This window comes from Ciconia boyciana, chromosome 8, assembly GCF_034638445.1.
Source record: "Ciconia boyciana chromosome 8, ASM3463844v1, whole genome shotgun sequence".
In the NCBI taxonomy this organism is placed as follows: domain Eukaryota; kingdom Metazoa; phylum Chordata; class Aves; order Ciconiiformes; family Ciconiidae; genus Ciconia; species Ciconia boyciana.
This window is the reverse complement of record NC_132941.1, coordinates 58,635,620-58,658,071: the sequence shown is the minus strand read 5'-3', so window position 1 is coordinate 58,658,071 and position 22,452 is coordinate 58,635,620. Positions and strand designations below refer to the sequence as shown.

At 38.6% G+C, this 22,452-nt stretch overlaps 1 protein-coding gene across 1 annotated transcript in view; it reads left to right on the top strand.

The window, feature by feature from the left end:
* Nucleotides 1-20,801, top strand: part of GFRA1 (GDNF family receptor alpha 1) — a 145,588-nt gene extending 124,787 nt beyond the window's left edge. The window contains exons 8-9 of the mRNA XM_072870512.1: nt 17,875-17,931; nt 19,955-20,801. Of these exons, the coding sequence (XP_072726613.1) occupies nt 17,875-17,931; nt 19,955-20,116 (219 nt within the window). The 3' untranslated portion in view covers nt 20,117-20,801. The remainder of the gene's footprint in view (nt 1-17,874; nt 17,932-19,954) is intronic.
* The last annotated feature ends 1,651 nt before the right edge of the window (nt 20,802-22,452 follow it).

Genomic DNA, 22,452 nt, shown 5'->3' with positions numbered 1-22,452 from the left:
AGGCTCAGATGTATCATACTAGTGTCAGTGTTGCTATGAGATATCAGCCATCAGTAGTCAGGAGAAAATTGTTCTTATTTACCAGCCTTGGTTGAACTTCTTAGTTGAACATCGGGCCCCCTTGCAAGATCAGTCACGATTTGTGGAGTAAAATACAGGCTAAGACTCTCTGACAGTGTAAGGAAGCACATTTCTGTTGTTATCATCAGAGCTACACAGATGTACACTGGTTAACATTCAGTCTCTTTGGCATGTAGAGCTCTCTGTAAGACTGGACCTTATATTTAATGATCAATACTCTGATGAAACATTTTTAATGTTGGAAGTCGGGTGTAATAAACTTCTGTTACTGAAAGACAGCAAAATGGTTTATTTTGCATATTAGAATTACAGTTTAAATTATGGGGTTTTGATTAGCGTGCTTTTCATTATACGAAAATATTGTGCATGCATACTGCTGGAGAGCCCAATACTTTAGAATTATTTCATCAATGATAAAATATTTTAGTTCATTTTAAAAAAAAGTTTTAATACTCTGAGCATCTTTAGTGTATTATAATAATACAGCGCTTTATAGCAGACTGTAAAACTCAAGACTACAGTTTTAGGAATCATGCAATTTTGTTTTATAGTTTAATAATTGTTCAACTGAAAATGAGTATGAGGTTACTAAAAACCAATTTAATGACTTACAAAAATACAACTTTATTAAAATGTACTACACACCTTTACAGAAAATTGAAATGTCTATGGATAGATTATATTTCTTATCCTCAGAAAGAATTTTGCAAATTATTGCTACTAAAAGCAGATGTAGCATTTGCAGTGTTCCCCTAAGCCACAGTTGTTTCTATGTTTCACATCAGTATCCTCTTATAGGAATACCCACAAAAGTACGAAGTGCTAGAATAAACCAGAATCAGAAAATTGGATCACATCAGATAAGCCAAATCAAGCTATTCATAGCCCATGTTAATACTTTATGTGGTTCTTCATCATATTAAAAGGTATTCCTAATGTCAGCCAACTTTAGTTCTCAGTCAAATATCTAGTCCATCATGTATTTCCCTTTTAAAACAGATAGATCACTATAGCCTGCAAAAAACAGCCATAAAATGGAGTATTATAATTTAATTTTAAGGTATAACTACTACTTACAAAAATTCTAGGACATTGCATTGCGTGGGTAGATGTTTAATCATACTGTCTTTGGATGTATAGTTCATAATATATTGTGCATTTATGGGACTTGACAAAGTGTTTTGTTTAAGACATATTGTTTGCTGCTAGCAAATACGAGGTTTTAGCCATGACTCTCCTTCCATTTATACTTGTGCAAGTGAAAGTAACTCTGGTTATGCCAGCAGGCTGACCCTGTTGCAAAGCAAGTGCAGGCAAAAGCGATCGTGCCACCAGATTTCTAATGGAACAGAGAACACAAATAGAATCCTTGAATTCAGTAGTATGTTTTCATTTTAACTGGAATAGCTTGCAGGAGTCTTACTTATAGACCAGAATCCCATCATACTAGCTATTCCACAGGCTCATAATGAAAAGGTACTCCTGATCTTAAAAACCCAATGAATTACAGTTAACTTCAGTGAAGCTATGACATTACCTCATAGCCTTTATTTATTCTGAAAACCACACAGTGTATTTGAGTGCTCTAGAAACAATAAATATTTTACTATTATAAACTATGTTAATGCACTATGTTATCCTCAAAAAGTATATTCACAGAGATACATGAGGAAAACCAAACTAAAAGACTGGTACTATCTCATATAATTGATACAGTTGTCAATACAGAGATGTTTCTTTCCAAAGTATGAAAATAGCTTGGCAGTCGCCAAGATTGATCAAAATTTAACAAATAAAATCTTTCTTTATAAATTCTGCCATTTTGGCAAAGAATTGTTATTTGCCAGTCAAGCAAAAGGATTTCACAAGACTTTTGTAATTGAAATGTATTTTTAAACACTGTTATTGAAGCAAGTATTGATGTTTTTGTTTTGTAGTGTACTTTAAGACAAATGACAGTGTGGAGGCTAAATAATTTTGGATAGCAAAGCACTTTAATCACAGATGCATGCAGTTTTACGAATTACATGCCTTCTCTGTCTCGTGGGTTGATAGTGCAGGGGGTGTGAGAAGTCAGGGGAGCAGCGTAGCAATTTGTTGCACAACCTCATCATTCCGTGGGGCAGAAGGCTCACTCCAGAGAGGGACCCTGATGCGTTGTGCACAGTCCTGGTGCAAGGTCATGAGCTTTCCCTTGTCTCTTTTCCTACTCTCTGAAATCCCCAGAGGTTGGAGGGATGGTCCCAGATCCTGGAGTAGGATTGTGGGGCTGCCCAGAGTCTTCCCCAAACCTTTGTTCCCCAGTATTTTTGTGAGCCCTTGGGTATATGAGTGGGTAGAGAAGAGCTCACAGATGACTACTGTGTTCAAATTGCGCTATAATTCTGATTTGCTGTCACCCTTGTTGGCTCTTGCAATCTGCTTGTTGCAGACACTTCTGGACACTTTTGCACTTCTTAATGATCAATGGGTTGTTTGCATAGATTAGCTATCTATTTCTTAGAGCACACCAAACCTGTGCTGTTTTCTGGGACAAGTGGTTGATCGTATTTTGTCTACTGCTACAGCAAAGTGTCAATTACAGTTCACTGTCTTATGCTGACAGCTCTGTCTAATTTGTTTTTAGTCCAAAATAATTTTAAAGACAATAAGAATTGGGTAGTATGTAGAAGCCACTGCCCTGTTGTGGTAGGTCCTGAACAGTTATCAAGCAAATAGAGATCTCCACAGGCCTCAGGAGCCTTGTGCACATGTTTAGTTGTCTATTTCTTAGCAGTTTCAACTAGTTTCAAGATTGCCTTATTGCTGGTTTTAGCTGAATCATTATGAAGAGTATAACAGAGTTAAAGCATTTGAGGAAGATGTATGAATTTGAGTACTCCAGTGATCAGAAAAATAGAGAGGATAACCTGATGTTACCCACTGGATGAAAATGGGCTTGAGGGCATTTACCATATTCTCTCCTTTTACGCATCTTGCAGAACATGCCAATTGTGGAAGTGGATGTGGCAGCTTTGTTCATCCTCTTACAGTCTCATGGCAACATTACTTTCCCTGGCACAGAACTGTAACCTTTCCTCTGGAGGTCTAAACATCTCTGTAGTACCAGCAAAGAAAATCGCACTGCTTTTAGAGAGCTAAATTCCCTTAAACTCATACACGGACAGCAGATCTAAACACAAAGATCCTTTTTAAACACCATCCTGTACCCTTGGAAACCCTCCGTATTGGAAATAATGGAAATTCAAGAGATACACTATTTTATCATGGAGGAAAGCGGAAATAATAGAAATTCAAGAAATACATTATTTTATCATGGAGGAAAGCTCCCCTTCAAGAAACGATAACCAAGACTAGTTCTGCCTATTTATGTGATGTGAATTGTTAGACTATTAGTCTCAATTTACTGGCATATCTACTCCATCTCTGAAACCTCACTTCCAGTAAACTATTAGTCTTATTAGATCCTTTTGCTATCTGTCCTCTCCTTTTTTTTTTTTTTTTTTTTTTTTCCCTTTCTTCTTGCAGATCCCTTCTGTAATCTTTGGCCACTCAGCTGCCTCATAGACTTATTATGATACGAAATTTATCAGAATATATTTTTCTGTATTCGCTGTGTGTGATGTAATGGCTAAATGCAGATTCAGGGGAAAAAAATGACAGCACAAGACTGAGCAGGAGGGATGTTGAGCCTGTACAGCACAGGAGGAGTCACCATGCCACCACTGACTTGGCTGCCTTGGAAGCTACAGTGGGGAAAGGGGAAGGGGCTAGGCGTTGTGGCTATACTGGGGTGCAATAAGAAATTGGAGCAGGTCTGTGTTTTGGTTGGGGAAAAAAGTCTGAGGCAACTCTGCTTCCTTATCCTTGATTAAAGAGGATACATTGCCTTCCTCTGCCAACAGCAACCCCAAGTACATGAAGTATGTTTATGCATATAAAGTCATTTAATTTGAGTCTAAAGAGGCAATCACATGACCTAATCAAATTCTGCTTTTGTTTCTACACTTGTAAAAATGGAATAACTCCATAGTTATGTACATTGCAATTATCCTTCAGCGTACGTTGTAATTATCAGTTACTCCTTAGGTATATACACATTATTCTTTGATATTACTATGTAACCCATAAACTAATGTTCTTAAAAATAACTGCCCAGGCTCACAGTTATCATGTGGCAGATACGATCAAAAGCATTTCAGTGATAATAAAGAAGATTTTTAGGAATAGTTTCTTCCTTGTAACCAGCAGCAAATGAAATATAGAAAAGCCCAATGGAAATTAGAATACAATAATAAGTAATCATTCTAAATCATACATTGGTGACAAAGCAGCATAGCTGCAAAAATAGTATACTGTTGCAGAGCTAAAATTTGGAACATTTTCCATAGCATGCCTAAATTTTTCAAGTAGTCAACCCAAGTTAATATGACAGAAAATGAAACACAGCCTTTTAACCAAATTGGCTAACATATACTTTTAATAAAAAAAAAAATTAATGATAACAAAACATCTGAACATAAATATGGTTTTGTTCTGCTTTTAACCTGTCTGCTCATTTTACTTATAGTCTTCACTGTACATTAGTAATCAAATACTGGAAATAAATCACACCCTTTATCTACTACTTACTTTTTATCCCTATGACTTCTACTCAGCTGTCTTACCTGAATAACAGATCTCTACGTTACCCTCAAACCATCTACTCTACAGCATTTTTCAACTTGCTATGGAGTTCCAGAACATGAGATGCTATCACCCATTTCACTTCCTTGCCTTTGAGATCAATAGGAGTTCAGAATGTTTATTCTACTCTGTACTTTGGAGGAGAGCCTAACAATTTCACACTAAATTGTAGTTCTAATCAGTGGACTTGGCCTAGTAATCCCACCTCAGTTTAAACCCTCCTGCGTGCTTAGCTCTTTCTGTGAGCCACAAGTAAACAGACTGACTGTTGTGCATAATGCAAGATATTTTTTCATAGGTTCACCCAGCATGTGTCCTAAAAAATTATGGGATTATCCTCCCTCATGTCCGTCTTAAAACAGAATTAGGTATTCAGGGCAGTAATTTACTAAATACTGCATTACATGGTACTACATTATTTTTCCAGATTGACATTTTCAGAAGGCTCAAGTTGCCTCTAATTCAAGGCTAGATATGCATTACCACATGCACATAAACATTTGGATGTACTGAATTCATGCTTAGATTTTAAATGTGTGCATTCAAATTTGTTATGTACATGGCAGGTAAGATGTGTACCAGGTAGGATCTAAATAACTACCTGCAGTCCTAAGTACCTAATTTGTGCAGAGAGTTGGATAAATGGGCATATAATATAAGTGTGCATGGATGAAAGCAAAGCAGTTACAAGCGTCTGTGAAAATCCATTCCTAAATGTCTCTGCACAAATGTAAAAAAGTGGTTTGGTCAGAACTCTTCTGATCAACAGTGTTTAGTATGTTTTTTACAATGGCTTGCCCTCCTCTAGAAAAAGCGGTGCTTTAAAAGTTGCATGTATCCAAGTTAAATTCTTCAATACCATTATATAACGAATTCTATGTCATTATGCTACTCTGCACACTTCAGTCACGTATGCAGTGTAATTATCTGGTTCTGAGGGCAAATTTAGGGATCTGTTCCTGCAGGGAACTAACTGCCTGTCTACAATTTCAGAAGTCAAACGCAAATTCAGAAGGAAAAATTATCCCTTTTTTCATACTGATTTTTAACTTAATTAGTTTGACAAATTCTTGCAACTCTTTGCAGAATCATGCTCTCATCAAGAGTTGGCCTGAGCCCTATTGCTTTTAATTAAGATTTTCTGATTATTCCTAAGGATTCAGTCATGGTTATTTGCAGATGAGAAATTCGGATTGTTAGAGGCACAACTGAAAAGGTTTAGATAAAAACACACCCAGTCTATACCCAGAGAACAGCTTAATGAGGATACTTAGGACTCATTAATTAAGCAGAGGATTTTCACCTTCAGGCTGATGGCTGAGATACAATGTTGTATTTAGTACAAGTCTTTGGTAAGCGCCCTTAGTGAGAGAGCTCTGCTCTTTGGAAGCTGAACTGGTCACCCTGGGTCCGTATCACAGGGAGAGCCCCTAAAATACAAGTCATGCTAGCTCATGTCAGTGTAAGAGGACACTGGTGTTTCATGAACATTTAAAGAGAGCAACTGGCAAAGCTGCAGCTCCAAATAATCTCCAAGCCAGTGAGATGCATCTGCTCATATATGCTCTGCAAGTCCTCATTCATCATCTGCTGCCCTTTGTTATGTACAAAGCCTGTTGTAGTGCAACTACATTCATCCATGCACAGCACATCAGAGATGCGATGTCCTACGCTGTTCAAGTGGTCACTGAGTGTGAGCACCATAGTAATATCCCAGATCCCTTTTAATCAGAAATGCGATGTCCTGTGCCATTCAAGTGGTCGCTGAGTGTGAGCAGCATAGTGATATCCCAGATCCCTTTTAATCATGCTGCTCTCGAATACTAGAGGGTCTAATCCCATCTTGGCCACCGAACACGGCACCTCTTCAACCCATTAAACTCACTTCTCACTGGGACAGCTCAATACACCAGTGCAGCATCAGTGCTGGTGTGCATATGCAGCACGCATATAAAATATACGTATGTTAATATACAATAGACACAGTCTGCATTCTACTCATCCCTCACCTCTAGTAATGCTGTTTGAGTTCTGACTTGCCACCCACTGGTCTGGAGGTAGGAGTAACACAAGAAGCCATATTGTTGCTGTAGTTGACAGACGCCCAGATGTATTTTTTTGGAATGCTTTGGAATGCTCTTTGGAAACTTGATGATAATGTATTGACACTGAAACTTGCTAGTAAGACAAAGCTGGTGCTTGCGAGCATTAGATGTGTGAGTAGGTAGATCACAAAAAACACCCCTCACTTGGTGCTGTTTTCTACTTGCCTCAGCTCGGTCCAGAACTATTCATAAAGCTGTTATGCATTCAGGGAAATATTTGCTGCCAACCATCATCAATCAAGATTCTCTTCAGACAGCACTCTCAAGATGTTTTTCTGGGTGAAACCTTCTAATCTTTCTTTTGAGTCCCACTAAACGATGTTAAAATTTGGTAGCACAGGGCACCTTCAAGATATTTCTTGTAGGGTTTTCCGTAGAATTAGAAAAATCTGAGGATATAGGAGGACTTTCCCTCTTTAACAGAGCAGCTCATCTCACAGAAAGGGAAATGAAGGGCATGGGGAAACATCCTGAGTGCTTTGCGACGTTATAAACCTATATCCCATTAATTCCTCAGTCTCTTTGATGAAGTGCACTGCCTGAGGTGCAAATTAGTGCCACTTTTGTGCATTGAACCTGTCCTCTTAAGAGAAGAAGTGCCCCAGAACCGCCTCCTCATTTCAAAAATACTACAGAATAGTTGTCAGTATTGACCTGAGCTAGATTAAACTAGCTACCTCGGAATATAAGGCTGTATATCCCATTAATAATCCCCCGAACTATCCAGTCTGCCACAACATAATACTTCAAAAAGCAGGAAAACTACTCACAATAAATCTTCAAAAGCTTCTTCCAGTTTAGTATGGAAACCTTACAAAATATACCCAAAGTGATCCTGTTGAGCTCCATTACTTGCATTATTAGCATTTGTCTATTTGTGTGTTCTGGCTTATTAAATGTAAACATAAATGGAAGCCTTCTGTCCTGTGAATGATTTGTGTGATGAAACAAAGCAGGATCATATCCTGTGAAGGCAATTTTGCATAATCTGATAATTATTTGCATAATCTGGTTATTATAGGCTCAGATTTGTGTTAATAGGGTTATAATTGTTAACCATCTTACATTCACAATACTTTTTGTGTCTAAGAAATTGTTTCAGTGATGGAAAAATTTTCTCAGTACTTCTTACTGAGCTCAAATTTGAGGCCATATATGCAGATGATATTAGGAAGTTACTTTTCATTTTCAGTTTGCTGCTGCCTGGCCACTGGAAGAATTCCTCTTGGTGCAGTGGGATCAGGGCAGTAAAGAATAAGGCACCTTTCTAATAAGGTCAGGATTCTGCAGACTCCTCTTACATGAGAGTTTCTCTGCCTATTTGAATAGCTTCATTAACTACAGTGTAACTGTTGTGTGTGAGAGCGTCATTCATGTGTAAATAATGGATATGAGGAAGGCCACTATAATATCATCCATTATAGTCCACTATAGTGTAGCCCATTAAAGAGAATCAGTGTTAGGATTTCACTCCTAGTATTTTTGAGAAGGGATGATTTTTCTCGCCTTTGCTCACTTCAGCAGGGGCAGAATGAATGTAGGATGCTACATCAAATTGTCTCTCAAGTAGTGAGTTTTAAGATCCATACTGCAAAGGCCTTTTAATAACGTTTAGGAAGCTGACAGGACAAACCAAGGTCTAGCTAAGCTAATGGAGATCTGTGGACAGGACCAACTGGATGTTTATTTTTTTTCAATCATGACTTAAATCTGTTGAAGCATATGCTTGTCATAGAAAATAAAATGCCCACAATCAAAATCATATGATATTAATTTGCTTTTAGAAATTAAAATGTTATCAGAATGTATTAATCAGGGATACTAACAGTAAATTTGAATACCTTTCTACAGAAGTATAAAGGCATATATTCTAATGAAAATAAAAATAATTATAGACACAGCTAGCAGCTGTGCTTAAAGTTGAAGTTGTCTTACATTTCGCATTAAAAAACCCCTGTGTTCAGTGACTTTGATCTTTGCCAAAACATTAAGTATTTGAGTGAAATTTTTCATGTTATGTGTGTGGTTCTGGCTGAATTCCTGGCGAACAGTTGCCTGTCAAAACCACACTATGCCATAGCCTGGTTTTGTTATAGACTCACCTTGGTAAATTTGAATGCATTTTTAAAAAATAATCTTTCTGATATTTTTATTCTGCATGGTATTTTCAGTGTTAGAAAGGAACATGGATATTGAGGGAAGTACTGCAGCAACTTCACTAAAATTTCAGCCCTGCCAGTTCTGAGGACACATTTGTGCACCTGCAGAATTCGGCTACAGGATTAGAGGAGCAGGGAGAAAAAGCTTTAAATTTTTATTTCAGTGGCACTTCTGGAGAGCAGATTGTGCCAAAAATGCAAAATTCACCAATTAATCCAAATCACAGCTGTTCAAGATTGAATTACTTTAAAAGAAAAAAACTAGTCTCTAAGTGATGTCATGATTTAATGGGACTTGGGTGCAGGCATAGTCACGTAACTGCGGATGTGAGGAAACTCATACCCTGGCCTTGAAACGTGTAAACAAAACTGAGGAGGGGAAGGCATAGCTGTATGATGGGTGCTCAGCTAAGTGGCTAGTTTCTTCTACCTTTCTGTGCAAGGTTACTTTAGTATCTGCAGCCTTTGCTTTTGCCTCTCTGTAATTGCAGTGAAGTCACTTGTTCACATCTGAAGTGTTTTGAAATCCTTTTAAGGCTTTCTGTGTTTTCTTTTTGTGCGTAACCATGCCAGTACTCACAACACACACGCGCATACACACATGGTTAATAAAGAGAAAAGTCTTGAACATTTTTAGTCACTTAACCAAAAGCAGATGTTCATGGTCATTCTCTTCCCTTCCCTTTTAAAATTTATGAGTGAACGCAGTGCTCAAGAAACCAGCAATAATATCAGTTGCTTAAGGTTGGCATAGCATGAACAGAAGCTTCCTGTAATGCTCAGTGCTCAAGGCCTCATGCAGACTGGTGTTCAAGCAAGCTTGCCTGATCTTTCCTTCCAGCTGCAGAACCAGAGGACACCACCCCTGGTCCTGCTGCCTGAGTGCGGAGGCAATGCGTGACCTTGTTTTCTTAATCTCTTCCACCTGCTGACAGCTCAGAGCTGGATGTCTCATGAGGCCGACTGATGGGGTGAGCATCCCTACCGAGCTCCCTCCCTGCAACTCTGCTTTTGGCTTGGGAGGTTCCCAAGTTTTTCTTAGCAGAGAGTCCCAGCCACAGACCGTCCTGTCATCTCGGTGCAAAGGAGAACTCGCCTGCGAGTACCAGGCATAGTGCATGCCCGCCTCGCACGGAGCAGCACACCGCAGCGGCTCTCCAGCCAGCAGCTCCCTGCCAAGGCACACCTGGAGGTGTGAGATGCGGCGTAGAAGCTCTGTAGCTGCATAAGTATGGTGCCTCTTTTCAAGGCTCATTAGTGCAATGCAGGCCTGTGCTGTTCTGGCTGAGCTGCTTTTAGTCCCCTCGTAGCCGTGGCTGACAGCTGCTCAGGAGTGTTTACACCACACTCCAGTGCACCACGTAGCCCTGTCTAATAGGGGAGGTAGGTACTTCTGCTGCCAAACAGAACAACTTTGTTTGCATATTCGGACACGCAAGGGCACACACTCCAGCCTGGGGAAGTGTTGTGGGATCTGTAGTTCTCCAATGGCTTACCTTTGTTCAAAATTAAAAGCTTAAGTATGTCTTTTAACTGGGATTGTAATGGCTTTGTGCTCATGCTGCTTTTCTTTAGATGCTGCTCAGTGAGCAACAGGCAGATGCTACCTGTAACTGCTATGTATGGCACTGGGTTGATAGCTGTGGTGAATCACTAGGGAAATGGGTTTTAATAATAAAATCCCAAACATCTCGACTTTCGATTACATGGCTGTTCAGTTTTATAACTAGAGGGAAAAAACCCGAAAACCTAGGCAGCCTAAGCCATTGAGATATTAATGTAACAAAACTTATTCCATCTATGCTTTTTAGTATTCTGTTTTCTCCTCTGCCCTTCTTAATGCAAAAATATTTGCTTGAGGCAAATCCATAAAAAGACCATATTAGGAGAATTGCATAATATCCCCTAAAAATAGGAAGCAAGAATCTAGGACTATAGAAATTCATTTTACTCAGATAAATGAATGACTGAACACAAAAACAAAATTGTTAGCAAGTTGCTGTACTGCCATGAAAGGTAAGTCAGTCAGTTCAGTTGTCTTGGCTGGGTGTCATATTTTGTGCTGTGCTCACTGGGAGACTAATTGCTTGAAATAAATATTTGAAGATCTCTGTGTCTGGTCCTTGTAAGCTGTTTGATCAGTTTGGTGTTTCTGATAGGATCTGTTTTTTATAAAATCTTTAAGATCGCTGTTAGGCAGTTTTTGTGCCATATTGCCCCAGCCATATAAGTGCAGTGAGAGATGGGGCTTAATTAAGTCTTGTCTTTACTAACATAAGGATCTGGGAATGGTCCAGCAACAATTCATACTGCACAGGTCACCTTTCCTTCTTTTCACACTTGTTCCTACTCATTTTGGGAGGATTACTCCCAGCCCTGCCACTTGACCCCCCAGTCAAATTTTCTCTTAATTTTAAGATTGAAGAGGTTGGAGGGAGGAGATTTTTCTCTATCTGTATCGCACTTTATAATCTTTTAGGACCGTTTCTCAGATTTCCGAAGTGATGTCTGAAGACACTGCAGAAGAGACTGGGCAGTGCTACCTCGTTGGCGACCGAAGAGCTGGAAAGCTGGCTTTAGCAAAACAGGGACCTACGTGTGTCCCAGTCCCTCTTCCCAGAGGATTCCTCTTGCCTGCCCTGTGGTGATGCCTTTGCTTTTCAACCCCCTTTCCTCCTGAAGGAATGCGTGGAAATGATCTCAGGAGACCCACCATCCCTTTTTCCCTTTTCTGACCAGAAAACTGCTTTGAGGTTGCCCTCTATCCCTTGTTTCTGATGCTTAAGTACTCAAAACCAGCAAGAATCTATTAATGTTGAGGGATAAGGGGACTTTTTAAATGCTATGTGTGTTCCCTTAAGAAAGCCAGAGCTTTGCGAAGGTGAGCTTTGTGAAGGTGAGCTGGGTAGATCTGTCACTACACAGAGCAGCTGTCTGCTGGCTTTGGATGGGGCTTGCCTCATGATTTCTGAATGCTTGAACTGGCAAACCAGAGGGTGGCTGGGCCTGAAGACAGTCGGGGTGTCCTCCAGTGCTCAGGACTGCCTGGGGTCCGCCGTCCTGCCCAGCTGGGGCAAAGCTGTGGGGGGAATGCCTGACAAGACCCCTGTAGGAGAATGGGGACAAACTGTGATTTTAGGACAGGTACAAAGCTATGGGGGATGGGAGGTTAGGGCTGGGAGGTGATGGGATCTGAAGGGACTGGCTGATAAACTTTGTTGCACTGCACTGCAGCCTGTAAAACTCTGTGTGTGTTTCCCCAGTGCACATTTGGGCACAAGGGGATAATTGGTTTGCTTTATTTAATGTCTCCCAGCTGAAAAACTTGTGATTTGATTCTTACTGTGCTGGGTGTTATCTACATAGCTTTGGAGACTAGTGCCAGCAGTGTCTTGGTAATGCTTGTTTTTAAAAGATACTTTCTTCAGTCTACAAAGTGGGATGACAGCACTGTAGTGCTTTTATGCAGAATGACGACTGATAATTTCATGCCCCAAGCTTGTATCTTGAGGGCTGATTCAGCATGCGGAAAAAAAAAAAGAAGGAGAAAAAAAGATCTGACTTCTTTTTTATAGGATTGTGCAAAGCTGACTGTTTTTATAGCTTAAATAGCTTTGCACCCTGGCTGTACAGTATGGGTTTCAAAATTACTCTGTGCTGAATTGGATCCTTATTTTAGTGGCCTGTGTCTCTGACCTGTGCTTTGCTTATCTTCCCTGTTGAAAGTAATTTATACTCCAGCATGGCATAGTACTACTGTGCTAATAAGAAAATACTATTGACAATTGTGATAGATGCACCCACCGCTTAGTGAGCGCAGAAGAGTTAAACTGATTGCATTTTTACAGTCTGTATATTTCTCTGCTTACTGTTTGTGTCCTGCTGTTGGAAAAACAGGTTAGTTGCATAGTAAATCTCTCTAATCAACACAAGAGAAGAACAAAAAGAACGAGCACCCTCATTTGTTATAGCTACTTCAGAAGCGTGGTCATTTGAAGGATGTATTCCAGGAGATTTTTCTCTCTTCTTTAGAAAGGCTTGTTAATATGGGCGTAACCAACCAGGCATCTCAGGAGAGGACAAAGGCACACTCATTAAAATTAGCTGAAAAAACATCCCACGTAACAGATATCTTTTGTAAAGATACTTCTGTTGTCTCTCACTGTAATGTCTAAGCAATACGTTCCATAAAGCACATAAGGCCCAAAGTGTGTAGCTAACAGAAAGGGACTGGTTTCTGAGCTCAGATGCTCACTCTGTGCCTGTTTGCATTCAGGTCCAACATATGCAGTTCCCTTTACATGCTTCTCCTTCCCTCCCCTCCCTCCAAATTAAAGCTCACCTCTGTTTGGAGCTGTCCCCAGTCAGACCTTTTCCTTGCTGTGAGTAACATAGATATGCGTGCTGTAGTGGATATATAAAAATATTGCTGGATGACAAGCCATAAATAATGTGTGTACTGACTCCTGGTGAGATACCGCTGCAGTGTTTAATGCATTTATTAACCATGTAGTGCTGTGATTTGTAGAAGCCGGATGCATAATCACAAGATAGCATTTCTGGGAATAAATCCAGGGCTATAGTGTCTGCAAAGGATGGAGGTAGAGGGATTTGGGGGATGGGAAGCAGAGAGTTACTAGGTTTGGGAGGATCTTATGATGGTTGTTAGGTGCAGGACAAGACAGGACTAGGTTAGGATGTGTCTGAGCAAGGACATATAATTGAACTCATCCAGGAGCCATTGGGATTAGAAGGAAATGCGGAGGTCCAGAGAGTCCTGTGTCTGGAGGAGAAATATCTCTATAAGCAATATTCCTTTATACTTTCAGAAAACCATTAGCATCTCTGCTGGCCCTGATTCTCCTTTCTTTCTAGGAAAGGAATAAGTAACATTCTGCTTCTGATCATGAGAGTTTTTCTTTTCTGAACATGCAGTTGGTTTCTCTACCAGCCCTTGACTAAGTAAGTCCAACACTTTAGTTCGAATATTAAAAGCTAAAGGTTGCGAAGAGCAAAACAAGGCTTGTGTGACTAACGTACAGGATACTGAGGAGCTCATCAGGAGGTGCATGAATATGATTATCTCTAAATATCATCTGTTGCTTGTGCTACCACAGGGATAAGATTCTCTGTAAAAGCAGATGTTCATTTGTACAGAATATAAAAGCTTAAGTGAGTGCAAGGCTGTTGGCAGTACGGGGGCAGCTTTGTCAGAGTAGCCCACATTACTGAATTATAGTTCCCTGTGAAGTCGGGGTGAGTGTCAACCCATCTGACATAACTTTGTTTTACAGTCAGAGGCATGTCACAGCTGAGTGTATAAGTCATTAGCAAATGCTATTTTACCTCAGTAGAAAAGATCTCATACCTCTTTCCATATGTTTAACCAGTTATTTTAAGCGGCTTTTCTTTCACTGTTTTTTTATTATTATTTTTATCAGCCCAGCCCTGCTTGTGTTTTGTTTAATGACAAAATTCCCATAAATCTTTTTGTCACCCGATGAGAGCTTTATATTAAAATTCAAAAAAATATACATTTGAATACAGACTTATTAGCCATTTGCGTGTGCGATTTTACTCCTGTGGAATTAGGTACTTCTAGCAGATTTGAAGGCACCTTCTTGCCTGTATGCTGGGCATGTAGGAGACCCTAAATAGGGGTTGTCAGTGAATCTTTGGCATGTTGCATAACGAACAGCTCTCATTTCCCAAATCTGTTGATGGCATAGATATTCCCTGTCAGAATTGTCTGCAGCTGTACGTGATGGGCACACATTTCTATTGTTTAATTTTTTAGGGTAGCGGAAGGAGTTGTAAGGTAAATATCCGATGGCTGAGGATATCCTTCATAATTCAAATGTATGTCTCCAAGTCTGGTTGTATTTCCACCAATGCTATCAGCATAACTTCCAAGCCCTGATTTTTTACCTCTGCTAAGGCGTTCACTCACTATAGCACAAATACAGCAGTTCTGCTACACGTGGAGTCCTTTCTGCCCAAGAGTAGGGCAGGAAGAATTTTCCCCTTAGGCTGTAGTTACAGGACATACACTTTCTATAGCACTCTCTTCAACATGGAGGTGGGGTTTTTTTTCCATTACTTGTGATTTAGTGATGCACTGTTGTATTATAGTAGTGCAGCCTATGCCAGCATTTCCATTATAACCCGTTTTTACAGGTTTATTACTCAACAGTAAAAACGTACTCTTCCAATTTGAAACTTGGCATATAACGTCTCATCTCATCCTCACAATGACAGTTTTTTCTTTCCCTCCGCCTCCCCCCTCCCAAAAAGAGGTTGTATTTTTGCTGTATTTTTAAATGGAAGATATTGTCCTTTTTGTTTTGATAAGAGAAAAGCCTGCCTGTTTATTAAAATTACTTTTCAATTCTAAGAAAGGAGGACTTTATAATAGAAGATGCATGTGAATAAGTGTTGTTGATGTTAGAATAACTGCATTAAGTGTATGGATACAGAGAAGTATTACCTTCCAAATGAAAGCTAGGGAATATTGATCAAAATGATTGAAAAGTTTTTTTAATGTTGATTTTTTTTCTGTTGATTTTACCTGTAAAATAGTGATCTCAAAGGTAAATATGTTTTAGCTGTTGCACCCTATCAGGCTGAATGAAGTAAAGGAAGACTGCATATAGACAAAATAATATTTTTCTCTTTTCTCATTTAAGAAACACAGTACAGAAGGAACATAAATTTTAACTTTGGTGTTGAGACCAACTACCAAGAGTAGACTTGTAGTTAGCACAGTGTTATAAATCCAAAGCAGGCGTAAGCAGCAAAGCGCAATGTTTCCAACAGACAGATGCTGTGGACTAGGAAATTTAGCACTGAATGACAAACTACAAAATAGGAGGCTTGTATGATCCTTACAGTTTGCACTGTCAAGACCTGAACCTCTGAACCTGAGGCCTCCTCTGAACCCTCACACTGCAATTCAATGTAGTATGGGTGTTTAGGATATAAGAAAATCAGGATTGAAAACCAGTTTCTCCTTCTTTACCCGTCTCCTTGGAGCCAACTATTTAGGAGTTGAAATCTACTCAGTTGCCATTAAAGGATGTTTCCTAACCTCTGTGAATACCACCACCACTGCAAACGCAGCAGGAAGGCTTTGCTTCTTGTAACAAATTTACTTCCAGGCATTTCTTTTTCCATTTAGATAGTTAAATTTATGCTTACCATAACCACTTTAATAGTACTAATTAAAAGAAGGGGTATGTAAGAGAAAGATTTCCAGAGACTGTATGTTAATGAATTGAGCTATTATTTTGTCATATATTTGAAAACCATCAACATATATACAGTATGTGTTCTTACTATAGCTAAGCTGTCTTTCTCTTAAATCCCAACTGTTTTAGTTTTCCAGTTGTCTCTAATATATCTATTTATAAATATAAAAGTGTCATGAAAAGCAGGGAATGTGCTTCCTCATGAGAAGTTCAGTTCCTTCATTTGGATTCTAAAATCAGTAATTAGTTCAAAGAATATTTTATATCCATAGGCAGCACCAATGGCTCTCCGATATAAAATAAAATAGCTGTATGTGGAACTGAATTTTTTGAGCATATAAAATCAGAATGCTCAGCACTTCCTTGCACCAGCTTCAGTCCAGCCCATCTCTTCCAAAAGCAGTGGGATTCTGCAGTGTAAAATGAATGCAACACAGTGAGATTCAGATCCTCATTTTTTTGCAGGAAATAAATTGCAAGTCCAACGAAACGTCCAGGAAGTATCAGACATGCTCAGTGTAGTCAGCAGTTTCAGTGTGTAAATCCAGGTCTTCTGTTATAAGACTTGATTGTACATTTAATAGTGGTAGCTCCTATAGAAGAGTGCTGTTTATGTTCCTGGAATATACAAAGAAAGAAATGATATTGAGAATCACTGAAGTATTTAAATCAACCCCAGCACCATTTATTGAAAATATCTTCAGCACCATGGGGATTGCTATTGCTATTATAGAAAAGGAGAAAACTCCCAGCCCAGTCATGTTCTCTTGAGCAATGGAAATATTAAACACCTTATGACGCTAGACAGAGTGCACACCATTGCTTTCATTTCGTATGATGCTGCCACCAGAAATGTTTCTTACTTGAGTCAGTGTGGAGAGCACATAGTAATAGCAACAGATGGATGCTCATCATAAGACATGGCTGAAGATATAACAGATTCATTTTTTAGCCTTTGATCATCTAAAATATTCCTGCATTTAATAATACTCCATGTATAATAATCAGTGAACACAGTGTAAACAAACAGCTCAAATTGAATTGCAGGTATATATTTTAAAAGACCGTAAATGTTCTTGTTGTAACTTTCGAGAAGAGATTCTGTGGCAGCCATGCAATATATTAAAATTATATTTATATTTTCATAATAATACATGGAGAAATTGCAAGAATCATTAAGGATAAAATACTCCTATGTTGTATATTTTCCTAAAACTGTGACATATGATAGATTTTTTGTTAATATGCAGTGGTATTATGGTAATTATTAACTGTCAGATTTCATTTCTTCTCATGAACATCCAGCACCATTTTTAAGGGCTCACAGTACATAACGTGTTCTCTGCAGCTGATGGAACTCATTATTGTAATTACTAAGTACCCTCAGCTGACTGTTTGAAGTTTTGCTGTAAATTCAAATCAGAATGTGAATGTTACTGGAAAACATGCAGTTACATTTGGAGAGTTTATTTGCTAATCACGTGCAAATCGCTGTCAAAATTATAGGAGGATGACAACCCATGCGAATTTATCTAATTGTTTTGTGCTGCTGTATGTATAAATTGTACAGGGAATAAATTTTGCATTTGTTCATAGGCACAGAAGAAGCGGAAATCCAATGAATCTGTAGATACAGAGCTCTGTCTTAATGAGGTAAGAGTGTGGATCCTGTATATTTTACAGCACAGGTGTCTCCCCGTAATATAAAACGTTCAAAGTCTGTCAAGATTATACCTCACATTAAAGTCTTCTTAGTATAGTTATGTTTGGATACCATAATGTATTAAAGAATGATCTTGCTCAGAAACCTGGCGCTGGGCTCAAAGTGGCCTCTGCTGACTTTATATTTTAATAGCTGTGTAGTACATGTTTAGGCAGATCCCATGGCAATTACCATTGCACCTAGCAAGTATGATTAGTTAATAATCTGCAGGAACACAAGGTGATGTGGCTTTTAACAAATACACAGAAACATACTAGACATCATTCTGTGGCTAACAAAAATGACCAATTTAGGGCATGAGATGATGTTCACATCAGGAGATGTGATGCTCCTACATCAGGAGACAGATTGACAGCCCCAAGAGGCATGAACCTCCCAGTGCTGTTGGAGTAGTCTGCTCAGGCTGACCTCCAAGGCCCCCTTTCAGACGTAAACATTACATCAGTTTCCATGTCTGTCAGTCCATATCCTTTGTACTGAGTCTCTCAGGAAGCTTAATAATTAGTGATGTACATAAATTAATTCTTACAATGTGGAAGCACATAGCCTAGGCATTGGAGCAAGCCCAGCTGTACTGGCATAAGCCACCACATGGATGTGACCATATCTTTCAGGTTCTCCTTCACCAGTCCAGATTTGCACGGTTCTTCTAAACAATGACAATTCCATAGCCCATTCCTAATTCTTTAGATTCTGTTAAGAATTTCCTGTAGATACTAGAATGAAGCCTAATAACATGTGAGGGAAAAATGCAGTAACAGCAACAGATCTGTTGACATCTTGTGCTGGCTAAAGACCTTTCACAAGAAGGCCTAGTAACTGTAGCTTACCATAAGAACTGCTGGTCCATCTTATCCCATACTCTGTCTGTGACAGTTTCCAAAAAGCAGATGCCCAGGGCTGAGTATAAGGAAGCGTATTGTGATAATTCCCCCAGCGCCTCTACTACCTCCAACAGTTTACATCGCAAGGCCTTCCAGTTAGCCAGTCCTAGCAGGTGATAGCAAAGTGGGGGAATGGCATGGAGATTTATCCATGAATGCCTCCCTGGCTCTGTAGACAGTAATTCCTGTGGAAACTGATGCTCTGTTCTCATTCTTTGTATCTGCTCTTCTGGGTACTTCTAGCTTGTACCTTAGCCCATTGCCTCTCCAGGATGGGGAAGGCTTGTGCCCTCTGTAGGGTCTGAGCAACTTTGCGTGGAGTAGGTTGGACTTAATGACCTTGGAGGTCCCTTCTAGTTGAAATTGTTCTGATTCTGTGATTATACCTGTTTGGTTTCTTTTTAAATGTGGATGATAAGCAATGACAAATTGCCTGTTACACCTCCTCCTTAAATAGCTCACTATAATCTGCCAATCTGTACTTGCATATGTATACCTTTTAATTATGGGTAGCAAAGAAGACAAGGAATGTAAATAATGCTGCAATTAAGGGGAAAAAGGCATGAGAAACATAATTTTTCATAAGGTAGAAACCTCTGTCTATTCTGATCCCATGGATTAGATTTTATCTATTGTTATCCAGAAGTAACTTGTTATCAAACAAAGTTGTTCTGTTGACTCTGCAGAAGTTGCAGTTTCTCTGCGGGTCCTGCAGTTGCTTTTTAAAATAAACTGGCATGATAAGCACAGATCACTAAAAAAACTGCCGTACTTAACAACGGTAGGTTTACACATGGAACCGCTGCTAAAGGAGGGATTTTTAAAATACTTTCTTCTTTTTTTTAAATTGTGTTGTACTGGTGTTTTTATCCTTTAAACTAACTTTAAAATAGTGTCATTTTAATGTCTGTTTTTATGCCTTTTGTATCTGTCCATCTGTGACAGTGACATATAGGTAACAGGGGAGGGTGGGGCACGAACAAACAAAATATTAATTTCATGATGTAGATTTAAATATTTTGCAATGAAAATGTGTAATGGTGACCAAGGAAAGTATTGTGTCTTGCAGAATGCTATTGGGAAAGACAGCACCGCAGGAGTCTCCACCAGTCACATATCTTCAGAGAATTCGCTTGCCCTTCCTAGAAGCTTCTATCTAAGCACACCACTCACTCTGATGACGCTTGCACTCTCACTCTGTTGGTTCCTAAGTTCATCAGTCGTCTTGTAGCTGCATTATAAAAGGACGTGTTAAAAAAAAAAAAAAAAAAAAATCTGTTTCCTGTCCTCTGTTGTTTATCTGGAATTCCAGGTCTGGGAGCTAAGCTGAGGCACTCCTGCTAGAACAGTTTCAGTCAGCTGGAATATTTTTTTTCTCTCTAAAAAAGCTTCTTGTGATATTTAGAGGCTTTGTGAAATACTTGGTGCAGTGCTACATTCCAAACCCAAAAGGCTTTTGGGCATGCAGTGTTTTAAAGAGACAGAGTGTAAATTTGCCTGTAAAGCGACCTGGTTGGATTATTTTAATAATTATTATTTTGATAAATAAAACAAAATAAAGCCTAATTATAATTATTAGGCTATTACCTGAGAAGGAGGATGGCAGTTTTCTTAAGATCCTATTTATCTCATTGAATGGTTTTGGTTTTCAAATTGATTGAACTTCAGACTATCAAGGATGCCAGGCTTTTGTCTAACGGTGAATGTTCTCCCAGAGAGTGGACTTTATGAAACGTCTTCATTTGATAAATTGCTACTGATGTTAAACTCTTTCAGTGTATTAGCATTTTCCTCTTTAAATGTTTATGTACTGTAAGTGATTCTGCGTTCCCTGCTGAGAAGCCATTATAATTCGCATACAGGTGTAATGTATGTCTTTCAGTTAAATTCTCATAAAAATAGAGTGTGGCATAGAACTTTCTAACAGTACATTTATCTTTTAATTATAATCATCTAGCCTTAACAAGGGTGAAGATTCTTTAAATTAACAAGAAGCAGCCATTGTGAAAGCTGGATAAAGATACATTTCTTTAAATTTGAGGATAAGCAGTAGAAACAAATTTTGCTACAGGGTTTCAGCTGTACAGTCTATGGTCTTCTATGCTTCCATTGTGATAATATAGTCCAGTTATTATACTGTTTGTTTAATAAAAATTACATACAATTTATTTACTCTACTAAAACAGCATTATCTCTTTATACATAGCTGATAATGTCAGCTCAAAAAAGTTACAGGAACTTCATGCCTTACTTCTCTTATCACAACATTGTAGACGGAAAAGAGGTAGTAGGATATCATTTAAACTGTGATTTATTTCTTAGATTGCTAAAATCAACACAAAAGGATGGTTGATCTAATTACAAGGCAACGCCATGCACACTCACCCATGTGACAGGCTTTTCTCACCCTGGTAGTTCCTACTGCAGACCTTGGCATTGCTAATGTGATGAAATGTTTGCAAGACCAGTTCCATAAATTGTTTTAATGGTTTGGATGGCAATATTGCCAGTGTACATGATTTGATTGGTTTGGTTTTCATGCATTGACATTGACAGCCTGTGCTGGTTCATGATGATTTTCTGCGAAGGAGTATCTAGAAGGAATCCTTAAAAGCTTTAAATGCCATCAAATAGGCAGCGTTTCTCCTAAGGGCTGTCTTTATACCTTACTGTGATGGCTTGTTGACTGTTACAAGCAGTTATGTCTAAATGATCAACAGTAATCAGTTTTTATTTCTGGTGAAAGTAGAAGATAACTTCACCAAGCAAGGAGTTCATCATGTTGAGTTTACAGATTTGGATTGAGACTTACACAATTATGCCCAAGCCTGCTCTGAAATGTCCAGATCAGTTATTTGCAATACAACTATAAAGTACAAATTACTGTTTTATAAACTGCAAAGAAGTTTTGGAGTGTGCAAAATACACATCTTACTAAGAGATTATTAAACCTATTGACAAGTTCATCTTTTGAGCTTTTTCTTAGCTAGTAATAAACACTTTCATAAATTCTGAAATTCACCTATGTACTCAATTATAGTCAAACAATATAGGTTTCAAAGCACTGTGTGTGTGATGATAGAATTCTAGGATACTCTGTGCCACTGAATATAACAAATTAGATAATATTACTCTTTAATTCTGTACTGATAAGAAACTGCAAATTACTTTCGAAGGCATCAGAGCTGCTTTTGGAGAAGAAATATATAGCACATCATTACCAGCAAAGCTCATGTGGTTCCTGTTGCCCTTCTTGTAGAAGCTAATCAAATTATTGAAAACTAGTGACAACAGAAAAAAGATTATGAGAGTCATGATTTAAAAAATAAATCAAATTATTTTATGTCAAAAGGAGTTGATAATATAACCTATTGAAATGCTAATGAACATAGCATTATAATTCAAAAATCTGACATTATCCAATTAAAAATATTTTCAAAACAAATTCATAAACATTACAATTATTAAATCCATCTTTGATCCACAAAGCTTTCTTTAAAATATCATTTGTATTCAGCACATTAAACATTTTAAGCAGTAACAGGAATTTTAATAACCTCCCGGTAT